This window comes from Microchirus variegatus (assembly GCF_963457635.1).
Source record: "Microchirus variegatus genome assembly, chromosome: 13".
Classification (NCBI taxonomy): Eukaryota; Metazoa; Chordata; class Actinopteri; order Pleuronectiformes; family Soleidae; genus Microchirus; species Microchirus variegatus.
In genome coordinates this window covers 18,195,302-18,218,329 of record NC_139814.1, presented here as the reverse complement: position 1 = coordinate 18,218,329, position 23,028 = coordinate 18,195,302, and the positions used below count along the sequence as shown (strand labels likewise).

Sequence of the window (23,028 nt, the reverse complement as noted above, 5' to 3'; positions counted from 1 at the left end):
CACCCCACAGTCTGAAGACACACAACTAGCTTAAATTAGCTTGTTTATGGGACTTGTTTTTAGCTAATTTGGCTACTATAAATGGGTGTGAATGGTTGTGTGACTCTATTAGTGATTCTATTTCAGACAGGCACAGCTCTTTGGAGCCTCAGAACCATCCCACGAGGAAGAATAACAATTTTTTTGGTTCTCGTTTGGTTCTCAAATTTTCAGGTTCCAAACCATTTTGAACAAGCCCGGTTCAAAATAAGGTTGAGAAGGGCTAAGTTTATGTGTAATGCCTCACGACAATAAACTGCACAGCAAAACATAAAAGGCTAATTTACTGTACCTGGTTAAACTTGATGCTAACCAGCTAAGGGTCATGGACCACAGCAGTATACTGTAGCACCTTTATTCACAATGCCGTTAGGAGTCTGAGGGGCCTATTCACTATTCATGATACGCAAAAGAGGGATCCATTATTAAAAAATGTCACTTCCCCCTCTGTGCCGGAGCAGCTTTGTATTCCCCTGAGACCATCTATCACACCGCTGCGTTTGTAGCGTAATGCGTTTTATAGATGTCCTTCACAATGCTGAGTTAGCTGATTAAATCACTCCACTTCAAAGAGTGTGGGGAGCTGGCACTGTAACTCAACCCTCCACTGTGCATGGGTGTCCGGGTTAAGGATTGGCAGGCACGCCGCAAAGCGAGTGGTAACAGAGATGAGGGTCGGTGGTGGATGGGCTCAAGTGTCTTTTGTGCGGTGGGGTTGACAGTGGTGAGGTAAATGATAGATTTAAAGACAAAAGGATAAAGGGGGGAAACCTGGTGCGTTCACATGGTTAGATAATGTATGCAGTAGTGTTCATGCACATGTTCTTAGGTGGAATGTTTAACCTTGAAGTGCTGTCACCAATTTAATTTAGATAGGCCTTGGCAGTAAAAGAAATGGGATGGGCCCGAGCTGATGCATGTTATCCTATATGGACTTTGTCATACATCAACAGTTTTTTTCCGTCTTCTCTTTCTCCTTCAGCACCGTGTGGAGGCGATCTTAAGGCTCCCAGTGGGATCATCCTCTCCCCTGGCTGGCCAGAACTGTACAAGGAGGCTCTCAACTGTGAATGGATTATTGAGGCTCCTCCAGGCTACCCCATTAAGATCATATTCGACAAGTGAGTCCCCTAACACCACTTTTTCCCTTGCAGAAGAAGTTGAAATTTGTGGGGGTGGGGGTTGAATTTCAACCTGTGTTTAGGATTATTTATTTTTAATATTATTAATATTTTGCAGCACTTTTAAACTGTTTTCATCTGTCCTGACAGTGCCTAATGTAGTAGATCTAATGCACTTTAACGCATGTGCCCAATTAGGAAAATACTATGTTTTATTGAGTAAGAGGCCATAAGTATTTCATCCTTTCATTTGATACCCTGCTCCCTGCAGACCTGGAGACGTTCTCTCCATGCAGACGCTTACACATCAACACACTGAAACATTATACACGTAAAAGAAATCCAACTTAAACCTGCTCGTATGTAACAGGAGATGGTCTGTCCTGGGAAAAGGAGAGATGGATGAGGAGGTAATTTGTCTGATGTTAGAGAGAGAGGGAGAGAAGCATACATATAGGATCAAACGCTACATTAGCGTTCCACTAAGGTTCATCCTTAGACGCTGTCTCATCACCGTCCCTGCCGCGATGGCATGCCATCCAAAATGAAAACAACATAAATGTTGTTGCGCTTTAATTTTCATGTAACATCAATAAAATATCGCACATTGCTTCATTTTAGATGACATGGTTCTGAAACTGAGTAATTTATTCATGGCTTTGAAGATGAAGTGGCTCTGGCAACAAAGGCGTACACACACACACACACACACACACAAACACAAGCACACGGACGCACCAAACCATGCCAAATGTCTGAGTATTTCCCAAAGCTGAAACGTGTGCAAATTGAAAACAATATACTGAAACCCTCATGGTTTTAATATGTTGATTAAAAGCTGACATGTTTGTTAGAAATCTAATATTTGTGCATTACAGTTAAGAGAAACCAATATAGAAAAAATACAATACAAAACGACAATACAACAACAAAGAGATATCACAGTGATTAAACGAGTGTCATTCAAACTGAATAAGCTGGTGGCCAGTGCCAAAATGTACAAATCTACTTCTTTGAGTTCATCCACTTGGTTTCATAATCAGTTGATTTTCTTTCTTTTTAAAAATACACTTTACCATTTCAAAATTAATTTCTGCTAAAATCCACAGATACTCTCTTGCGTGTGCTTATTTCCAAAGGAATCTGCTAAATGAACATCCACACTGAGTAAGAATGCTTTGTCTCCTGGTCCACAGGTTCCGCACAGAGGTCAACTACGATGTCCTTGAGGTGCGCGATGGCCGATTCCCGTCTTCGCCTCTGATCGGAAGCTACCAGGGCACCCAGGTTCCCCAGTTCCTCATCAGCACCTCCAGCTTCCTGTATCTCCTCTTCTCCACCGACAAGAGCCACTCTGATATCGGCTTCCGTATTCGCTATGAAAGTAAGGGTCGATTTGCAAGCGCACAGGATAGATACAATTAAGAACAAGAGCCCATTCACCCATGATTCACTGAATATCATGGAAATGAATCCATTACATACAGGGAAATCAGAGACAGAGCAACACTAAGCCGTGTTCAGCATTATTAGTAAAAGCTATTGAGCTATGTCTGTCAATACAATCTCCACCGGCTTTTAATTTCTCCACAAAGCCATTGTTTCTGAAAATCCCTATTATTACAAAAGTTTGAGATTATTGAGTCAAATATCCATTCCTTGAAACACATTGCTTGGTTAAACTCTTAAGACTGTTCTACCTTGATTTCCTCCTGGGTAACACTGTATACACTTAAGGCAATTTCTCTGTTTGTAAATCACTGCAAAGGTTCAGTAATTCACTGTGCACACTACCTACTGCTATGCAATGTACACAAGGCATATGTTAATTCATGTTGATATACTGTAGGATGATTGCTTGAATTATTAATGGGACATACCTAAGGATTGCAAACAACCTTTTCTTTTTACACTGATTTACCTGTTTTGTTGAAAACAGGATAAAAGTCTGGTGACGCTGTTAGCAGGGGTGACTTTCTCTTCATGTCTGAGTGTGTTTTTGAACATGTGGTTATTCATCTCCCTCTCTCGCTGCCTCTCTGTAGCCCTGCAGTTGCAGTCGGATCACTGTGTGGATCCCGGTATACCTGTCAACGGTCAGCGACATGGCAACGACTTCTACGTGGGCGCGTTGGTGACATTTAGCTGTGAGGCGGGGTACACGCTTAGTGACACCGAGCCATTAGAATGTGAACCAAATTTTCAGTGGAGCCGCCCCCTGCCCAGCTGTGATGGTATGTCCCATAATGTTGACATAAAAATGAATAGTTGCCTGCCAGATCTCCTTCCACTCATGAATGGGATTTAAGCTATGTATTGTTGTGTGGTGTTACTTTTGCAAAGAGATTTGAGCACTTTGCTTCATATAGCATCACATTTCAATTTCTATATGTGTCTGACTCATTAATAAATCCATAGAAGCTGATAGCTTTCCTTTCTGCGCCTCTTGTTTTAAACTTTAAAATATTCTCTTTTCATCATAAATGTTTTGAATGTATGGCAGTGAATTTACTCTTTGATGTTTCACTTCTCCTCATCTGTAAATTCCTTTTTATATAAGGACAGTATTGATTTCCGTGCACTCTCTAATGATATGGATAATAATTTTTTCGTCCTGTTTTTTTCTGGTGTGGCACTTTTATTTCCGTCAACTATGCCCTCTCTGATTTTGTCCCTTCTGCCTTTTCCTCATCCCTCTGCTTCATCTCTCTTTTTGCACGTTTCTATTCCTCAGCACTGTGTGGAGGTTATATCCAGGGCAATGTTGGCACCATCCTGTCACCTGGCTTTCCGGACTTTTACCCGCACAACTTGAACTGCACATGGATAATCGAGACCTCCCATGGCAAAGGTCAGTGCAGACATCCAGTGTCAACACAGGCAGCAGTCAAATTCAATTTCCCTTACAATGTCATTTACCCTCACTGAGTGGCCTGTTTATTTTGCCGAACAAGCTGTCTTCGAATGACTGGAGTGCTGAGAGGTTTGCCTCGAGCTAAAGCGACACAAGACAACACTCGAGTCATGTCATCTTTTATAGAGCGCTCATACCAAATTGACATTATTTGCTATTCAGATGCTCACTCTGTGTGGCTCTAAGGTGTTTGAAAAGTTGTATGGGAGGAAGATCAATGCCTCTAGTGGATTAAAAGACTCCATATGTATTTGTTTTAGCACTGGATCTTTCTCTCCCTCTTTTTTTAGGTGTCCAGTTTACCTTCCACACTTTCCACCTTGAGAGCCCTCACGACTATTTGCTGGTGACGGAGAACGGCAGCTTCTCTCAGCCTCTGTGGAGGCTGACGGGCTCCACGTTGCCGCCTCCTCTCAGCGCAGGCCTTTTTGGAAACTACACTGCTCAGATACGCTTCCTCTCGGACTTCTCAGTTTCCTACGAGGGATTCAACATCACCTTTTCTGGTGAGAATAGTTTAAGTGCTTCCAAGACAGGTGGGAGCTGCTGAAAATGCTGGTTTCAGTTATGACTTATTGTTATTTAGAAGAGAGTGAGCTTGTGGGTCAGGAAGGATCAAACATTAAGCATCTGTGATTCATGTTGAGTGTGAACGTCTCAGGCGTGTGAGTCAAGACCACACATTTGACCTGACCTTTTAGAGACAAGCATCTGAGTAGGTTATTGATGTACCAACCATGCATGCTTAAGCAACCAAAAAAAAAACATCATAGTATAAATATGACTTGTACTATGCAGGGCCCCTGATAAAAAAAATAAAGCATCTAATAAACTACTGCTGACAGTATAAAATGTCACCCATCTAAACAAAAAAAAAACACCATTTTGATTTACTATGTGAAAGAAAAAGCAGTTACTAAACAGATTCCATTACTCGCAAAAGACCCCAGTGGCACATGACGCTATAATAAATGTACTATATGGCATTTGGTCTTCTAAGTTTAAAATGTGAAATTGGTTTTAGAGGCGATTAAACTTACTCAAACATGGTTTACCCTCCGTATCATTTCGTGGAAGCGTTTTCTTGACCTTTCGAGCAGCACAGCAGAAGCCGTAATTGGCTTAATTTACCCATTCGCACATCACGGGAAGTTGCACCAATGGTGCGATACCGTCTGGATAAAAATTACGTTTAAATAATTATGGGAAAATATATAAAATAAGCACCTGCATTACTAATACTATTGTTTTTATATGATTTTTCAGAGTACGACTTGGAGCCATGCGAGGATCCTGGAATCCCACCTTACAGTACCAGAAAGGGCCTTCAGTATGGCGTGGGCGATGCCCTCATCTTCTCCTGTTTCCCAGGTTACCGACTAGAGGGTCCAGCAAGAGTGGTATGCTTAGGGGGCAGGAGGCGGGTGTGGAGTTCCCCTCTGCCAAGGTGTGTTGGTAGGTGGTCACATGCTTTATTTTTCACTTTTTTTTCATCCCCCGCCCCCCTCCCTGTGATCTCTTCACAGTTATACCATTCCAGCCCTTCCACACACGGCCACTGACAGCACAAAAGCTGTCAATCACGTTGGGAGTCGAGGCATTTCCTCCTCATTATCGCCCCCTTCATCCGCCCACCTTTTGTCTACTCATTGGACAGCTTCCCAGAAACAGACATTTTGACTTTGTCCAAATTATATAAAGCAGCAGCTCTAATGAGGACAACATTAAGGGGCTGAAATATGTTAATTATTGATGCTGCTCTTTGCTGGTGCCAGGGAAAAACATGACAGCTCAAACTGCAAAGATTTAGGTCAGTGTTTTAATTATCAAACGGCTGTATGTGTTTGTTGAAAGGTATACACAATTTATCCTCATGAGCCAAATGATAGATAAAGCACAGGCTAATAATGATTGACCTACTTGCATTTGTCTTTACTGTTGAGCTTCAATTGCATTTGGGAAATTGCTGTGAGCTACTTACTTACTGGGAATATTTTTTTCATAACCTCTTACAGTTTTTAAACTTACTTTTTAAACTAATTTGCAAGCAGTGAGGTTTTCATAGTGTATTTTAAACATAGACAGTATATAAGAACTAAAAGTAGTCTTCCGGTTTTAAAAGTGAAGACCAGGAATAAGGGGGTTGAAAGTAGCAGGAGGTGACTCTGCTGAACACTTTCCTCATAACTTAATGGTCTCAATTTGTAGTTTCAACTCTTTTTCAATAGAACTGGTATCAGTTATGTAAATTCACAAATTGGTGTGTGTGCAAAAATGACTAATTCTAATTGTTTTATAGTCTGATGATTTACCTACCAACATTGACATTATTCGATTGTTTTATTGAACGTTAATTCATATGTGAAGTAGGTCAAGTGATTTTCTTTGCCTTTTGACAAATCAGACCTTAAAAAAATATGTTTCAAAGCATTGACGACATTCATATTTCAGACACTTCATACACCTCCCAGGCAGCCCCATCACCCTACCTCATCTTACCTCACTATCTTCATGACGTTCAAATTCTGCGTGCAATCGCACTCAATTTAAATCCTGCCTGCGAGGTCTTCTATAGAACCCCACTCCCCTTATCACTCTCAGTGATTTGATACAGAAAAGGCAGCGTTCAAATAGAGCTGGCATTACTGTTAATCACATTCGGATTGCAGTGTGATTATGATGATATGCCACTCAACGTGCAGGTATTGTCACTTGAGATGTTCCTCTTCCCATCACCTCCCCAATCTCCCTCTATGCATGACGGCATGAACACATACATGCTCAGTTTCAAACATATAGCAACTGACGTGTCTTCTGCTCTCTCTCCAACACCACCACCATCTTCCCCTTTTATTTCTTTCCTCCTCTCTCTCTTTGTCTGTCTGCTCTCTGCTCCTCCCCCTTTTTCTCCAGCTGAATGCGGGTCATCCGTGACTGGCATGCAAGGGGTGCTGCTTTCGCCCAACTACCCCGGGTACTACGGCAACAATCACGAGTGCATCTACTCCATCCAAACGCAGCCTGGCAAAGGCATCCAGCTGCGAGCACGAGACTTCAGGCTGGAGGAGGATGACATGCTTAAAGTGAGGGCGGGTGTAGGCAGATATAGCCTCTCTGAGCGTGCATGCAGCCTTGTTTGCAGATAAGTGTGCGTGCACATAATGATCATCTTTATTCCTCCTACTCCCTCTCTTTCATTCTCCCATTCAGGTTTTTGACGGCAGCAGTAATAACGCTCGTCTGCTAGGAGTATTTACAGGCAGCGAGCTGCTCGATGCAACTCTGAACTCCACCTCCAGTTCTATGTGGCTGGAGTTCATCAGCAATGCAGATAACACCAGTAAAGGCTTTGAGCTGCACTTCACCAGTGAGTAATACATTTCTTCCCACAAACAAACCCACCCACCTTACTGTACATTTCATATTTGCAGCTCAGCCTCAGTTTTCTGTGTTTGCTAAGCCTTCTTGTTGTCTCACATTTGTTCTTGTATCTCTCTCTATCTCTCACTCTCTCCAAGGCTTCGAGCTAGTGAAATGTGAGGACCCAGGTGTTCCCCAGTTTGGTTACAAGAGGGAGGACAAAGGTCACTTTGCAGGGAGCACTGTGTCATACAGCTGTGACCCGGGCTACACTTTGAAAGGACCTGAAGTGCTCACCTGTCTGAGAGGGGAAAGGAGGGCATGGGACAGCCCCCTCCCACTCTGTGTTGGTGAGTCTAACTCTCTGATCCAGTATGAATGTTTGATCATGTGTAAAATTACTGGTTTATTAGTTGAAATCTTATTCGTGGCTCACATTGTCATCGAAATATTTTGAAGCAGGATTGTTTATTAGCATAAAATGGAAATGCTAAGCCATAGTACTTTAAAATGGATGCAAAATCTGACTAAATATTCTCATGTCAGGTTCCTCATGGGATGTTGTGTCAGTGTCATTCTGCTCTATTACCTATTTGCTACACTACAGTGCTGCGTTGTGTGACATTATAATACAATATTTATCAGTAGTCGCTTTTCTCTCTGGCACAATGCTAATCCAACCCTGTCTATTTTTTTTTTGTCTCACTGAAAGAAAAATGTCTGACCTCATTTCTCATCATAACAACAATCTGAATCAGCGAGTGCAGTTTATTTTAGCTCTGCTATTTTTAGCATTTGGGTGATTTCCCATCACCTTATCCTGTGCATTTGTCTCCTTGGAAATGACTGTGCTGTTTTGCATCATGGTGGCAAATCTCTCTTTTGCTTTATTTTTATTACTGAACTAACATTTCCTGCATCAACAGCACACCCACGCCTGTAGACGGATGTTTAACCCTGAGCTGTCTGGTGGGAAGACTTTGAAAATGTTAACCAAATATTTTCCCATAAAGGTTAATGAGAGGATTATGTGATCTCTTTTTTTATGTCTAGTTTGACTCCAGGTAACCTGTCACTGGTTGCTAGTTGACACATTATATGCAATATTTTCAAAACTATTGAAATGGCACACATATCACATATCTATGAAACCAAAGTGACAAACCCGAAGCAGTTTTTTTGGATCTCCTTGGTGACAGATTTGACAGAGTCTCTTAAGAACCAGCTAGCAGCTCAGAAAATAGAGAACGGGTGGAATTGTGTCCTGTGACATCAGCCAAGGTGATTAGAATAATATTGCTCGGCTCCCCTTTCAACCCAAGCTGACAGGTAATTTCATGTCGAGGCATAAACAGCATTTGGCGTTCTGTATATCTCTGAACATGTTTGTCCTCCCTATGCCCCTTTTCACTGCAGATGACACCCTAACAGCGAGAGTAAATTTGGGAATGCTTCCGTTTGTGACGGTGAGATTATTTTGCAGCAGTGGGGATGCACTAAACGCAGGAGAAAGGGGTGTAGTGTGCAGGAATGAAGGAGAATGAAAGTCGGCTGAAACCAGCGGGAATAGTTATTGTCCTGAAAGTCACAGAACAGGAAAGTTACAACCTGCTGATCTGCTCTAGGCTGGACACTGAAGGTCTTAATAAAGACCATACATTATTTACACATGCGGCACTATAATAATAATACATTTTATTAATATAGTACTTTTCAGAAACTTAAATTTGCTTTACATTAAAAAGCACAAGAATGAATATGGTAGTAATTCATGAGAAAAGAAAGAACACCATTAAAGATTAATAGCCCTTTTGAAAAAGGTAAGTTTCAAGGAGTGATTTGAATAAGGAGAGGTCAGAAGAGTCATGGATGAGTTGGGGTAGTGAGTTCCAGAAGGAGGTGGCTGGAGCGGAGAAGGCTCCATCTCCCCAGATTCTCTGCTTAATCCTGGGTGTCTAAAGGACCGGAGGCTGGGGGATGGTGTGAAGGGCCGGAGCAGCTCTAAGGAGCACCTGAGGAGGAGAACTTTGAACTGGATGCGTTGTGAGATGGGAAGCCAGTGCAGGATCTGCAGGACAGGGGTGATGTGGTCTCTGGAGTGGATGAGTAGGAGTGCTGAAGAGTTCTGGATATGTTGATGTTTATTGAGGAGCTTTGCTGGTGGACCGTAGAGGATTCCATTGCAATGGTCTATTCTGGAAGTGATGGAAGCGTGGATCAGGGTTTCAGCAGCAAAGAAGGAGAATGATGGGCGAGGCGGGCAAGGATGACTCCGAGGTTGTGGGTGTGTGGTTAGGGGGTCATGGTGGACTGGTCAGAAGTTGTGGCCCAGATTTGGTGAGAAATTTGGGTCCAATGATTAACATGTCAAATTTATTGTGGTTAAGTTGTAGAACATTGGGGAATGCCTTGGGACAGAGGAGTTGTTGATGTGGATGAGCTGTTGTCTGTTGGAGACATATGACTTTAGCAAAGAGCAGAGTTGGTGATGTTGAGGGAGGACTCCAGACGGAGTGGTTGATGGTGTCAAAATGAGGAAGAGGACACTGGGGTGTCCAGAGTCAGAGGAGAGGAGGAGGTTGTGGTTTGCACCTAATAGTGTGTTTTATTTGTACCCACCTGGTGAAAGTTTGATAAAGCTCAAATGCATTGTGAGCAGAAATACCAATAAGTCCCTGTTCTCCCTTCTCCTCACTGTGGGATGTGGATGAGAACACCAAGGCTGTAGTCGTAAATACTATTCTCCTATGTGATGGCTACAGATAGTGTTCACACCAGTAATGAACTGCTTAAGAGTTAATTTGGACAGAAGACCACAGTCCAGTTCCTTGGTTCGCTTCAGAGGTCTTTAACTTTGTTCATTAATGCTCCACGGGTTTGGTTAAACCTGAGTAAACAAGGCTGGTGTGAACAAATACCTTGAGTAGAGATTGACAAGAGAGTGAGGCAAGAAGCTTGGTTGACTTTTAGAGAGATGTTAGGAGAGACGGATTGAAGGGAAAGAGTAGCTGAGGGAGTTGCACTGCCATGCCATTGAGCAGTTTTCTTTAGGTCATAAGGCCAGACGAAAGAGATGGCTTTGTCCTGCTATGATAGATCACCGCCTTTTTTTTCCTCTTCATGAAACAGCAAGTTTTCTTCAAAAAGGATAGCACACTGAGGGAAAAGCTTACAGAGAGAGTAAAACCTGATGGAGACTTTTCTTTTTATATCGCATTTTTTTTCTTTCCAAAAGTATGTGTTTTTATGCTGTGACAGCAACGCTGATCTGAACAATAAGGAAATATTCCCCGTTCTTCCCCTGTTAAAGCATATTTGAACTTTGTTGAGTTCCTCGTGCCCTTCCTGCTCGTCCGTGCGCCGTTTGTGTCAAGCAGCGTAGTTGTGTTCGTGCACAGAGCTTATTGTCACTGATGGATTTCACAACCATCACCATCATCATCAGTGTGACTCCAAGACACCCATTTTTCTCCTGTTTTAAGGAGCTATTTTCCTCTCACTAGGGGAAGACAAGAAACACTTTATCCTCCTCTTGTCACTTAAGATGGCCTCAATATGTGAACAAAACACTTCAAACCTGATGTTGGGAAATATTTCTCTTATTGTTTCCTTTCACGTTTTTGATAAGGGTACATGGTGATAATTGAAGGGGTGCTTTTCAGCTATCCATCTTTTCCGATGGCAATTTATTATGTGTGACTGGAAAAACCCTCCCCCTTCTTTGCTGTGTTCTTGACAAAATGGTGTCGGATTTTGACATGTAGTGTCACAGATATATTAGTATTTGTGTTATTTTTAAGAGATGGAGGTAATGTGCATAAAAAGCCTATAAGATAACTGATATCAACAATATCAGCATCTTCTTTACCCACATAGTACATATGCTGGTTCATTTGGACATAAAGTAAAATACTGATAAATCATGGTTGAGATAAGGGATTACCTTTGCTGGGCCAAGAACATGTACTGTATATATATATATATATATATATATAGTACATTGAGTTGGCTACTTTCCCTCCTATTTTTAAATTGCAAACACAATGATAAAGCACATCACTGAGCAGTATATGACTGCTCTGTCGGTAATTATTGATTAATGGAAAGTGATGTGATGCACTTTACTGGCAGCGGCGCGATGCAGTTTCTGTTATGTTAACATGCTCAACCTTGCAGTATTCATTTATTAATTTCACTTTGCAAACATCGATGAGCTTGCAATTTTCGTTTTCTTTCCACCACACACACACACCCCCCCCTCTCCACCGACCATTATTCACCTTTGTAAATCTGTCTTTTTGTTGTCTTACTCTTTCTAGCGGAGTGTGGAGGCACCAGCAAGGAAGAGCCTTCTGGTCGTATCCTGTCTCCGGGCTATCCAGCTCCCTATGAACACAACCTGCACTGTATGTGGACCATTGAGGCCCCACCAGGAAGCACTATTAGGTTTGAGAAACACTCTCTGTTTCCTTTTTCATGGCTTCTCGTTTACTGATTACATTGGGTTTTTTTTCCCCATGCCTTTTTTTTTCCAATCTACCACCTTTCAGTATACTTCCAATTTAGCCCCCGTTTTTGCAGTGGTATTCATCACTTTCACAGGGTGCTGTGTAATCAATCTTCAGTCAGTTGCAGTTGGCCAGTAGTTGAGTTACTACTGAGCGAGAGGAAATGCCACATTACAGCCTCCAGGTTTTAGACTACACCAAAGCAAGTCAAGTGCTCCAAGTTAACTCCAGCTCATAGATGTTAAAGCCTTTACTTTCAAGAGTTTGCTAAAACATCCTGCAAACATTTATTTTTCCTCAGGGTTTTAGTTGATGTCTTTCTAGCCAATTTAATCTATTTCAGTTTGTGCCCTAGCACAGTGGTTCCCAAAGTTTTCACAGTCTCCTTCAGACATTTTGACCTCCAGCCATGTACCCCCTACACGTCTGTCTGTAAACTCTATGGCACAACTGACCAGAGGGGCTGGGATCATTTCAGTGTCAGAAAAACACTGTTTGGCATAATGTGCGTTTCCAACTCAATAATAATAATTACCCATAAACCCCTCATTGAAGAAAATGTCACTTCTATCCTTCTCTTTAATTTGTTCCCCTCACTCTCCATGCATTTATGCATTTTTTTAATATAATACCAGATTGTAGTACATTCATTGATGCAAGTATGTGGATGTTTTTTTGTCATGTAAGACAACGGTACTTAACTTTTCCTATGTATTTATTAGACAAGAGTCGGCATAATCGGGGATGGGAATAGTTTTTGACTTTAATTATATTTAATATATATATTTAATCATCTGATATTTCTTCTGGTAAATGCAGCCAACTTGTAAAAATTGTTTAATCCATTGTGATCGTCTATTCAAAACATTGATATACTTGGCTCTGGATCATGGTGATGATGAACGTAGCAGACAAATCTAATAATACTGGATTGTGTCAGTTTCTTACAGAAGACAACTAAAATACGTGTGACAGAGAGAGTTATATAGGTATGTACAGCTGCTGGGAATTATTAAGAAGAAGAGGAAGAGGCAATAACAAGATAAAAGGAATAGTGATGATAATGGAGGCAACGAGCCATTCTAGCACGGGCACATTCACTAGTTTCTGCTACAGAGCTGAAATGCGGGATCCAGGTCATATGCGCAATGAAGCCATATTTATACTAAAAACCAGTATTTAGTATGATGTGAGAAGCACATCCCCTAAGTTGAGCTGAAGTCTTCTGAAACATGGTGTACTATGCTTTAAAGTACCACACTGTGTTGTTTTGACTGGCTCTTGTTCACAAAGCATCAATAGGACTAACAGTGTGTGAAGACCAGTGTAATTAGGCCCATGTTGAACTTTCACAATGTGGCTTGCAGCAGAGAAAGGCAAACACTTGACTGCATAATTCCTCAATTATTGATTTGTTTCTTTGATTGATTTATCTTTTCCACACTCATCCATTGTACATTAAAACATTTGCATGTGTTTATCCTTGAGCCAATTGATGACGCTGGGTGGAAATATATGTGTAGGACTGGTATTGTACTAATTAGGAACCACTATACACCAGGAATATGCAATCGGGGAATAATGTGGCAGTGGGAAATGATTGTTGTTGCCTCATGAAAAGGTTAGAGAACTTCCAAAAGTGCTGATCTCGTAAACCTGGGTTGTTGTTTTTTTACATACGGTGCATTTTCGGTGCATGACAAAAAGGCTATGGTAACTAAGATAACCCTCTATATCTATAAGTAGGAATAAAATGTTGAAGCTTGACACAAATGGGCTGCTACAGGAGAAGCCCAGTTGTGTCAGGTTTAATTCCTGAAGCCAAGAACATGAAATTGCACTGGATCCAGATTGAATAACACTGGACAGTTCAAACGTAGCCTGGTCTGAAGAACAATATACGGTCAACTGATGAATGTGCTGTGATGTGATACAATCATTGTTGTCAAATGGACTTTTTTTTTTAAAACATTGTATGAAACCAGGCCACAAAGAATTGCAGCTATTTTGAGATCAACTCTGCAGTATTAGTATTAATGCTGGCCATATTACTCTTCTTGGTGCCAGCAATTGCCTTTCAGAAAATGTCGACCTCTATGATCATATACTTAAGTGCACTAGAGACCTGATTTGCATGAAGTCCTCCAATCTTGTTGAGTCCCCTTACTGTGGATTTGTTATCTGGATTTGTTCCCTGATAAAATTAGGTAGTTTCTGCAAGGTCAAGGCAAAAGAAGGGAATTTTAAAAGATCACACAATTACAGCCCTCAAACATTTATTTGAAATTATCGTCATCTTATCACTAAAATACCCTCAGTTTCAAAATAATATGCACAATTGTTATCCATTCTTTACCAGAAGTTTGTATAGTCATGCAGTGGGTGTGTTTGTATCTTCCTGAGAAACTTTGAGTTTACCAAAATGTGAATTATTTTATCTTTCTACATAGTTCTTCCAGCTTGTCTAATTTTGAAAGCCAGGTCTTTGGTCGTTCTAAATTGGATGTCAGGCAAATATTTGAGATTGGATTGGGATTGGATTGTGTGTGTTCTATAAACCTCTGCTTTTATCTCTGATTCCATTTCCCAGTTCCAAACCTTCCTGTCTGAAAAATAATTGTGAAGTGTCTCGTATCTGTATGACAACTCTGCTTACATGTTCTTACATCATGTTCCTCACAAGTACTCTATCTGACCGAACACTGCTGCAAGCACAAATTCAGGTTCTGGTGTCAGGAGAAACCAATGTGCGTGTTTGGTTGTACCCTCTGTTTTGCTTCGAGTCGTTTGAGGTCCATGGTGTGAATATGCCTCGGTTTTGATGTATTATCCCACAGGGACAGTCCCACAGAGGCCACGTCCACATGTATTGATGAGGTTAGCTCTCAGTGTGACATTGCCTCAAAATGCGCAATCTCCATTAGTTGTGAGCATACAGGCAGCTACTCGACTGTACCTCTTCCTTATTCCCTCACATCGCGCACATATCTGCGCACACCCTAACATGTATGCTTGTTTATCATCTTCATGTGCACATTCACCTACTCCGGAGACTCCCCACAGGACTCATGATTGCAGTTGGACTGTTTTGTATTCTTAGGAGAGAGTCTCAGCACTTCCAATGTCTCTTATATGAATACAAAATAGTCGAGGCAAAGTCAAAAGAGACCCGAGTAATCTCTTCCATCGAAGTCTTTCCCTGCGTCTCCTTGCAGCATTTCCTCTGACACTTGATTGAACCGTTTCATCTCATTAAGAGACGGCCAAGTGAAAAGGAGAGCCGTCAGCTGTACACGTCAAAACATGAAGATTCCAGAAAATACACATTGAGACTTGAATTCCCTTTCCCTCAATGAGGAATACTGTATTTCATCCAATCACAGCATTTTGTTTTAAGTGCACAAGTAAATTGACTTCCCACATTGGAAGCAACCACGTCTCCCCTTCTTTCCTCTGAAATGAACACAATTTGAAGACAATTTGTGAAGAATTTTGCTGACATTAGTGTGAGTGTGAGTGAGAACACATTTGCACACAGTCTTCTGTAACATTCGAGACATAGCTGCAGCAACAGTGTCTCCATCACATAGCCCTGGTCAAAAAAACAACAACAGAATAGTATAATTCCAGGTTTAAACAGGTTTTTCACCACTGGGAATGTCTGTAATTGGTTTTCACTCCAGGGTCAAATAACTAAAAGAAGGTGCAAATTTATTTTTCGTCTGCTCTATTTTTTTTAGTTGTCAGTATAATTTATTTCATCAATTGGATCATCTAAATTATTGATTTAAAGATGGAACAAAGTAAAGGGCGCAAAATTGGAGCTGCTGTAACATTATCACTGAGGGCTATTTCGTTTCCAGCATGTCATTTTCACACATGCGCGACAAAGGGGTGGAAAAAAGACACCAAGGAGCAGAACAATAATCGGCAGTGGAAATTATGTTAATTGCCTTTTTTATACCTTCTAAGACTGAATGATTTCTTATTGTGATTTTTCGGACACGTATTGCATTTGAGATTTGACTTTGTGATTACAGTTCAATATTTTGTGCCATCGATTCAAAGCAGGATGGAGCGTTCCCACGTGAGATGCTGTCAAAATATGAACTACACTCTTAGAAATAAGGGTTCCAAAAGTGTTCTTCTACAAGGGCTGGGGTTCTACTTGGAACCATTTGTTTTTCAATAGTTCTTGGTAACACTAATGGTTCCAGTAAGAACCATTTTGATCCAGAGCACCCTTTAAAACCCCTATCCTGAGTAAAGGTTTAAAAAGGGAACCAAGGGTAAAAATGGTTCTACTTAGCACTTTTATTTCTAAGAGTGTACTGGTTCGTGGTTCAAATCTAAACATACTAGCATGTATGTATTGTAGTTTTTAAAGTTGACATTGAACAATAACAACTGGATGATTAAATCGCAACCTTCGCGATCCGGTAAATATGTAATTTCAGATTGTGAGATTTGTCAGATTTAACAATTTATCGTTCGTCCCCATTACCTTCCTACATCTCCTCTTTTCATCTTACCACGTCTGCCTCCCAAGCCTTTCCTCTCACAAAGTGAAAAGGAGAGATGGACTATTTAGATCTTGTATAAAAGGAACCAATTATCCCAACAGTCAGCCGATGTTCTTCCTATCTTTCTGACCACCCAGCGCAAATCCCTTCATGCTCTAGATGTTCCTCTGCTCTACATCAACCCCTTATCCTCCTGCCATCATCCTCTTCTGGCGGCCATGGCAGTGGTTGATATTGGTCTTGTTTTATTGCCTTCTCCACCTGTGTGCTTTTCCTCCCATCTTCCAACCTACCTCTCCATCATTTCCGAAACATACATATCTGTAAATAGAACATGAGTCCAGTCTTGTCTGGCAGTCATGAATGTTGCATTAAAACATCAGACCTTTCAGCATGTCAATGTCAACAAACATGTGACTGCTAAGAAGCTATAGACTCTGACATTGTCGATGCAAATCCCAAGACGGGACTTTCAGCATTTATATTCCCAATACTATACACATGCTGTCCATTTGCACATTAATATTCCACACAGTAAGGCGCATAGCTGTACATGTATTTGAAAACAAGCCGGAATTTTATTCATGTTGGCAAATCCTGTGAAACACCACCGCAGTGTCTCTGGAACTGGAGTATGGGGAGGTGGAGTATTGATAGAAGGGTTGTAGTACCTGAGGGCTTTTATTAAAGCATTTGCATGACAGCCATCTGACTGCCTGGGGCGCTTACATGACACAGATGAAGGCTTTGAACATCACCTTTGGTTGGTGGAAGAGCAGGAGAAACCCTGGAAAGAAAGGGTAGGAAATCATATCCAGCAATATAACTAAATGTGTGGAATTTAGTTAGTTAGATTAAATTGAAATGCATCAGATTACTGGGACTTGTATTTTACTTAGAAATCGTGGTCTTGACTATTTTGACTATGAATGAGCCAAACATTGTGTATTTAATTAGATAGTGTTTTGTCATCTATTCCATTTTTCTAACAAATCCACCATGACATAATTTTCTGGCACACAAAACGGCCTCAAACTATGTAGTTTAAAACACAAAATATTGTATGTTTTTCACATTTTTAAATGTAGATGTATTATAACAGCATTGTTTTAAATTATTATTTAAGTGTTTTTCAAGAGTGTTTTGACATTGTTCCAAACTCAACCACACAAAACAAAAGAAAACAAAAGGGATAAGTAAAACTACTGCCTATCTTCTTTAACCTTTCATTTGTATTTCTCTTGTTTTATAGGTTATGATCGAACATTCCTAAGAGGAATGATTGCACGTATTGGCATTGTTATGTTTGCTAGCTGTTTAGATAAAGATATTCATATGAGCCCTGTATGTGAGTATATCCTTGTTCCATCATCGGTTTCACAGATGTGAATGTTTACGTGCGACCTTGTATTACAGCATATGCTGCACATATGCACTGTACAATGCTCCCTGTTCCTCTGTGTGAGTATGTGCTGAAATCGCCTATGTGCATCTGTTTGTTTTGCGCACACTTTGTTCACAGGCATCACAACAGGACTTGTCGAGGAGGTTATGTACAGTATCCAGACACACACACACACACAGCACATTGTTGAGTAGCCTCTGGCTGTTGCTCACACATCAGACAGTATGGAAATCACAGTCTGACACCAATTATGCAGAAATAGTGGGAACTTGTTGCTAAAGCCGACATATCAGTGAGTTGCTGCTTCTCCTCTGCATCATCCTCAGCTCTGTGTATGTGTGCAAAAGAGTGAGGATCCTTAAAACAACCACTGCTATAAGCTGTGAAGCCACCATTTAAGATTTTTAGAAAATCTAAAACAAGATTAAAAAAAAGAAAGAAAGGGGACATTAGTTAAAAGCCAAATTAAAAATCTGGGTCTTTCAATGGACTTTTAACCTCAGGGTTCAAAAGGGTTCATAGGATAAATCAAGTCTGCGACATAAGAAGGCGCAAGACCATTAAGACCGTTAAAAGCACCTTAAAATCAATCCTAAAACACACAGTGGGAGCCATTGCAGTGATTTTGAAACCTTTCTGGTCCACACAAGCAGCTGAGTCCTGGAGTAGCTGAAGGTGTGAGAGTGGCTGCTGATTGATAACAAATAAGGGAAGCTTGAACCTGGGGATGACATAACTGATTTGTTTCAATCTGTTTACTCGCAATAACGCAATTACATTGTCAGCAAATGCATTTTACTAATAAATAAATGTTGTTTTTGAACTGCTTTTATATTATATCACTGATTCAAGTAGATGCAAATGGATCTTAGCCACAGTAACTTACATTTACCATAACGTTTGTATATTTGCAGAAAACTACTTTGCTCTCCTAACGTCCTACAGGCATTCACCAGAGAGAGAGAGTTAGAATATCTTAATGCCAAATGCAATGTGTGAGATGATGTGAGATGTATCAGAAGATAAACAAACACATAAATTAAATGAGCTGAATAAATATCACTGTTTACCACCTGTAATAAAACACTTTCTTCTTGCTGAAGAAAGTTGTACTTACACATGCCCATATACAACAGCAGTATATAAGGAGTCGAATGCATAGGCTAACACACAGTGCATTCCACATAGAATGGACGGCCCGCTCGCTGACAGCTGTCTTGGCACAAGTGAAGGGTAGATACTTTGACAGCATCAGTGTTCTGATGTCTAGACTCGCACTATTAAATGCCATGGCAGACATGTCTGCTTGACTGACACTGTGAAACATCCGTTCAGTGCTCTGGCTTTGGATTCTGTTTCACTTGAAATGTTATTTGTTTGGTTTTATGGTCTCCTTCAATAACAATCATTTTCATTATTTTAATCTTTTTAAATCAACCTCCTTGGTCCTTTTTTTTAAAAAAAGCAAATGCAATCCAAATGCCCTGATCTATGTATTTTGTACCACCAGCTTTATGTTTAAGGAGCAAATGGAGCCTAGACTTTTCCCTTGACTGAATATTTTAATGAGAGCACTGCAATGCAATCAGCTTCTATTAAAAGACCTAAGATCTATTTGAGCAAACTGAAATACAAAGCAAAGATAAGACAAACTTTTTTCCTGCCTCTCTTTGCTTTTTTATAAAGGCGGATTCAAAGGGTGTTAAGTCTAAATCCGCAGTCAGTGTTATCTACCAGCTGTCATGGCTTCTAAAGTCTCTTCTCTCTATTTCTTTAACAGTCTACATTTCCTGGTTTTCCACACGGAGGAGGTCCACGACGTGCTCCGAATCTGGGATGGGCCTCAAGATGGAGGGGTTCTGCTGAGGGAGCTGAGCGGTTCAGTGGTGCCCCCGGACGCCCACAGCACCTTCAACACCGTCAGCCTGCAGTTCACCACGGATTTCTTCACAAGCAAGCAGGGCTTTGCTCTGCAGTTCTCTGGTAGGGAGAGAAGGGGATAAATAATTAGGTAGAGACTGGATGTAGAGGGATAAAAACCAATTCACTCCTCACTGGTTTAACTGAACTTTGATGAGAATATCCCTTCATCGTCCTTGTCACGTCTCGTCGATATAACTGTCTTGCCTTTCTTCTCCAGTTTCCACTGCAACCTCCTGCAATGACCCGGGCATGCCTACTAATGGTACCCGCGGCGGAGACAGCAGGGAACCTGGGGACCATGTGGCGTTCCATTGTGATCCCGGCTACATCCTGCAGGGGGCCAACAGGATCACCTGTACTGAGATTAACGGCCGCTTCTTCTGGCAGCCAGACCCTCCTACATGCACGGGTACTCTAATGATGATAAACTACTCATAATGCTGTCACTTACATACATTTCCAAATGCCACAGACTCTTCCGTTTTTTTTTTTTTTATGTGAGTAATAAGAACACTCCTGCTTAAATAAACTAAATAAGATTCCAAATCATGTAATGATGACATAAGCCTTTCTAAAACAGTAGGCAGTGTAACATCTCTCCTGCCGGCAGCACTTTTTGTCAAAAAGGTAGACTGTGCTGATTCCTAAGGTGATTACTTAAAAGACTCCTCAAGTGAATCTAAATTGGCAAACCAGATTGTTGTGAAGCCCAGACGTTTGCTGCAGAGACGGAGAGATCCGATTATCCTGTTCTTCAATAACAACACAGACCTCTAAGGCAGACTGACTTCTACTCTTTTTTTACAGTATCCTTTCATATGGATCATTTCCTGAATTTCAAAAAAATATTTTTGATGGATCCTTGATTAGGGCTATGCCGACTATTATGATGGTAAATTTCAAGTCATTCTGAGATACTTTTTTTTTTGAGACGAAAGTCAGCTCACTGTCAAAGTGCATCAGGGCAAATGGGTCATTTCCTGAAATTCAAAAAATCATTAAAATTATTTCTTAAGAGGTTTGCAAATATTTTCAACGGATCCTTGTTCAGGGCGATGCTGAGTGGTAGGATGGTAAATTTCAAGTCATTCCGAGACACTTTTTTTTTGAGAAAAAAGTCACCTCACTCTCTATAAAACAATGTAAAGTATGAAGCAATAGCAGCCAATACCTTGTAATTATTTACCTTTTTATTGACAGCTACTTCAGTGGGGGAAATGTACATAACAACATTTTTGGGAGTGGATTTACTACTGTGACTTTACATCAGTTGTTCCCTTTTCATAGCTCCATGCGGCGGGAACCTGACAGGTTCTGGTGGGCTGATCCTGTCTCCAGACTATCCTGAACCTTACCCACACGGGAGGGAATGCGACTGGAGAGTTTCTGTCACACTGGACTACGTCATCTCTCTGAGCTTCAACCAGTAAGTTCTATGAGTCTAAAAACATTGTATGTCTATTAAAATGGAGTTTGTCACAATACCAATACAAACTTCTGTTCCCAGGTTCAGTTTGGAGCCCAGTTATGACTTCTTACATATCTATGATGGGCCGGACTCCCTCAGCCCTTTGCTGGGAAGTTTCTACGGCACAGATGTTCCAGATCGCATTGAGAGCAGCGCCAATACGCTCTTCTTGGCTTTCCGCAGTGATGCTTCCCTAAGCAGTAATGGATTTGTGCTGCAGTACACAGGTGCGTTACTTTTTGCTTGTAGGAGTCACAGTTTTCGGCTAATTGGATGAAACATGGCGTTAACATTCTGGAGAAAAATAGCGAGTTTTAAATGGTCTATGAGCTTTTCGTTTCCTGAGCAATTCGTATTTTGAAATTCTTCCCCTGGCTGAGTGAGAATAGATTAACCCTCTGCTGCTTATCGACCTGGCAGATTGTTTCTTTTTTAACTTTGTCTATTGTCTAGTCCAGAGCGAGTGAGATTAGTGGTGTGAAAATTGCTTCTGACAAAGAATGGGGGCGTTTGGGCTGCAGCGTTGTGATCGCCGCCCTGCCATTTGTGCCGTGGTCTGCTTTGGCGTCATTATTGATCCGTGCCTCCTCTCGTAGCTGACTAACACCAGAGAATCGTGAAAATGAGAAGCTGACAGCATTTGTGCCTAAAGCTCTTTGATTAGTGCTTAGCAGACCCACAAAAGGCTTCTTGTGAATTAGAGCAAACTGTTTCTTTGTCTCATGTCTGAGCTTAGCTGACCACGGCATGTCGTTCGGGGAACCCTAATTTACTCGCTTACTAATTTATGTGCAGAATTTTCCAGAGCAGAGTTTAATGAACAGCACAAGACATATGTATTTCTGCATCTGTGTCTCAGACTGTTGGGACTCAGTACTTGAATGTTAAATCCTTCACCTAACAAATATACAGATGCTCAACAACCTCTAAATTAGACGGAGCATCTTTGTTAAGGGCTTTGCTTGAGAGAACACTGTTAAATCTTCTTAAATCTCCTCTCCTCAATTAGAGCTGTTAAGGTATCAGGCATTTAACCAATTCCACATCGACCCTGGGCTTTCTTTCTTAGCTGATATCCAGAATGGTTTTAATCTTGACAAGCAACTCAACGGATTTTCTGTTTATGTGATGCAGCTCTGTGATTCATTCGCAAACAAATGATGGTGAAACCCAGGGTTTTGGTGAGCCTGCGTTACAGAGTCTACCTCTTAACTGACTCCCAGCGATATTTACTCCAGTGTGTAATATGGTGTGTGATACTGTACAGCCAATCTGGTGGAGCAGATGGACTCAGTGTGTGGCCCAGAAAAACTCCCTCTCCTGACTTTCAATTCTCCACACTAATGAACCATAACCAAATAATACATAAATTACCTCCTCAGTTTCAGACAAAAAACATGGCACAAAAGCATGTTTGGCTGCAGGTTTGCATCTGTTTGGTGGGGAAATAGCGAGTTGACGAGTTGGCGCAGTAAGAATTTGGTCGACATGCCGCTTAATATTGCATTACGAATTCTGCCTGAGGTGCTGTCAGCCTCTTTACCAAGCAGTCGTTATGTCCTTCTGTTTCCGCGTCTCTGACCATGTATGAGTGAGCAATATGTGGGGAGAAACTGCTTGTGCCGGAGCCACATTTGAACACAAAGTTGTGGATAGATATGAATGAAGGAATGAAAAAAAATCAAAGGTCTCAGTTGACAGTTGATGTCTCTTGTCATTTTCTCTTGGACCAGTGTGTGACAATTAGTGACATCTGACACTGAGAAA

General features: G+C 41.1%; 1 protein-coding gene across 1 annotated transcript in view; it reads left to right on the top strand.

Moving 5' to 3' along the window:
- csmd2 (CUB and Sushi multiple domains 2) overlaps positions 1–23,028 on the top strand; it is a gene marked incomplete at both ends in the record, with an annotated part of 204,926 nt that overhangs the window by 123,819 nt on the left and 58,079 nt on the right. Inside the window, 14 exons of the mRNA XM_083900294.1 lie at positions 1,022–1,160; positions 2,357–2,544; positions 3,206–3,394; positions 3,895–4,011; positions 4,365–4,580; positions 5,341–5,529; positions 6,988–7,157; positions 7,285–7,441; positions 7,593–7,784; positions 11,754–11,880; positions 19,651–19,853; positions 20,011–20,202; positions 21,081–21,219; positions 21,301–21,488. Of these exons, the coding sequence (XP_083756420.1) occupies positions 1,022–1,160; positions 2,357–2,544; positions 3,206–3,394; positions 3,895–4,011; positions 4,365–4,580; positions 5,341–5,529; positions 6,988–7,157; positions 7,285–7,441; positions 7,593–7,784; positions 11,754–11,880; positions 19,651–19,853; positions 20,011–20,202; positions 21,081–21,219; positions 21,301–21,488 (2,406 nt within the window). The remainder of the gene's footprint in view (positions 1–1,021; positions 1,161–2,356; positions 2,545–3,205; positions 3,395–3,894; positions 4,012–4,364; positions 4,581–5,340; positions 5,530–6,987; positions 7,158–7,284; positions 7,442–7,592; positions 7,785–11,753; positions 11,881–19,650; positions 19,854–20,010; positions 20,203–21,080; positions 21,220–21,300; positions 21,489–23,028) is intronic.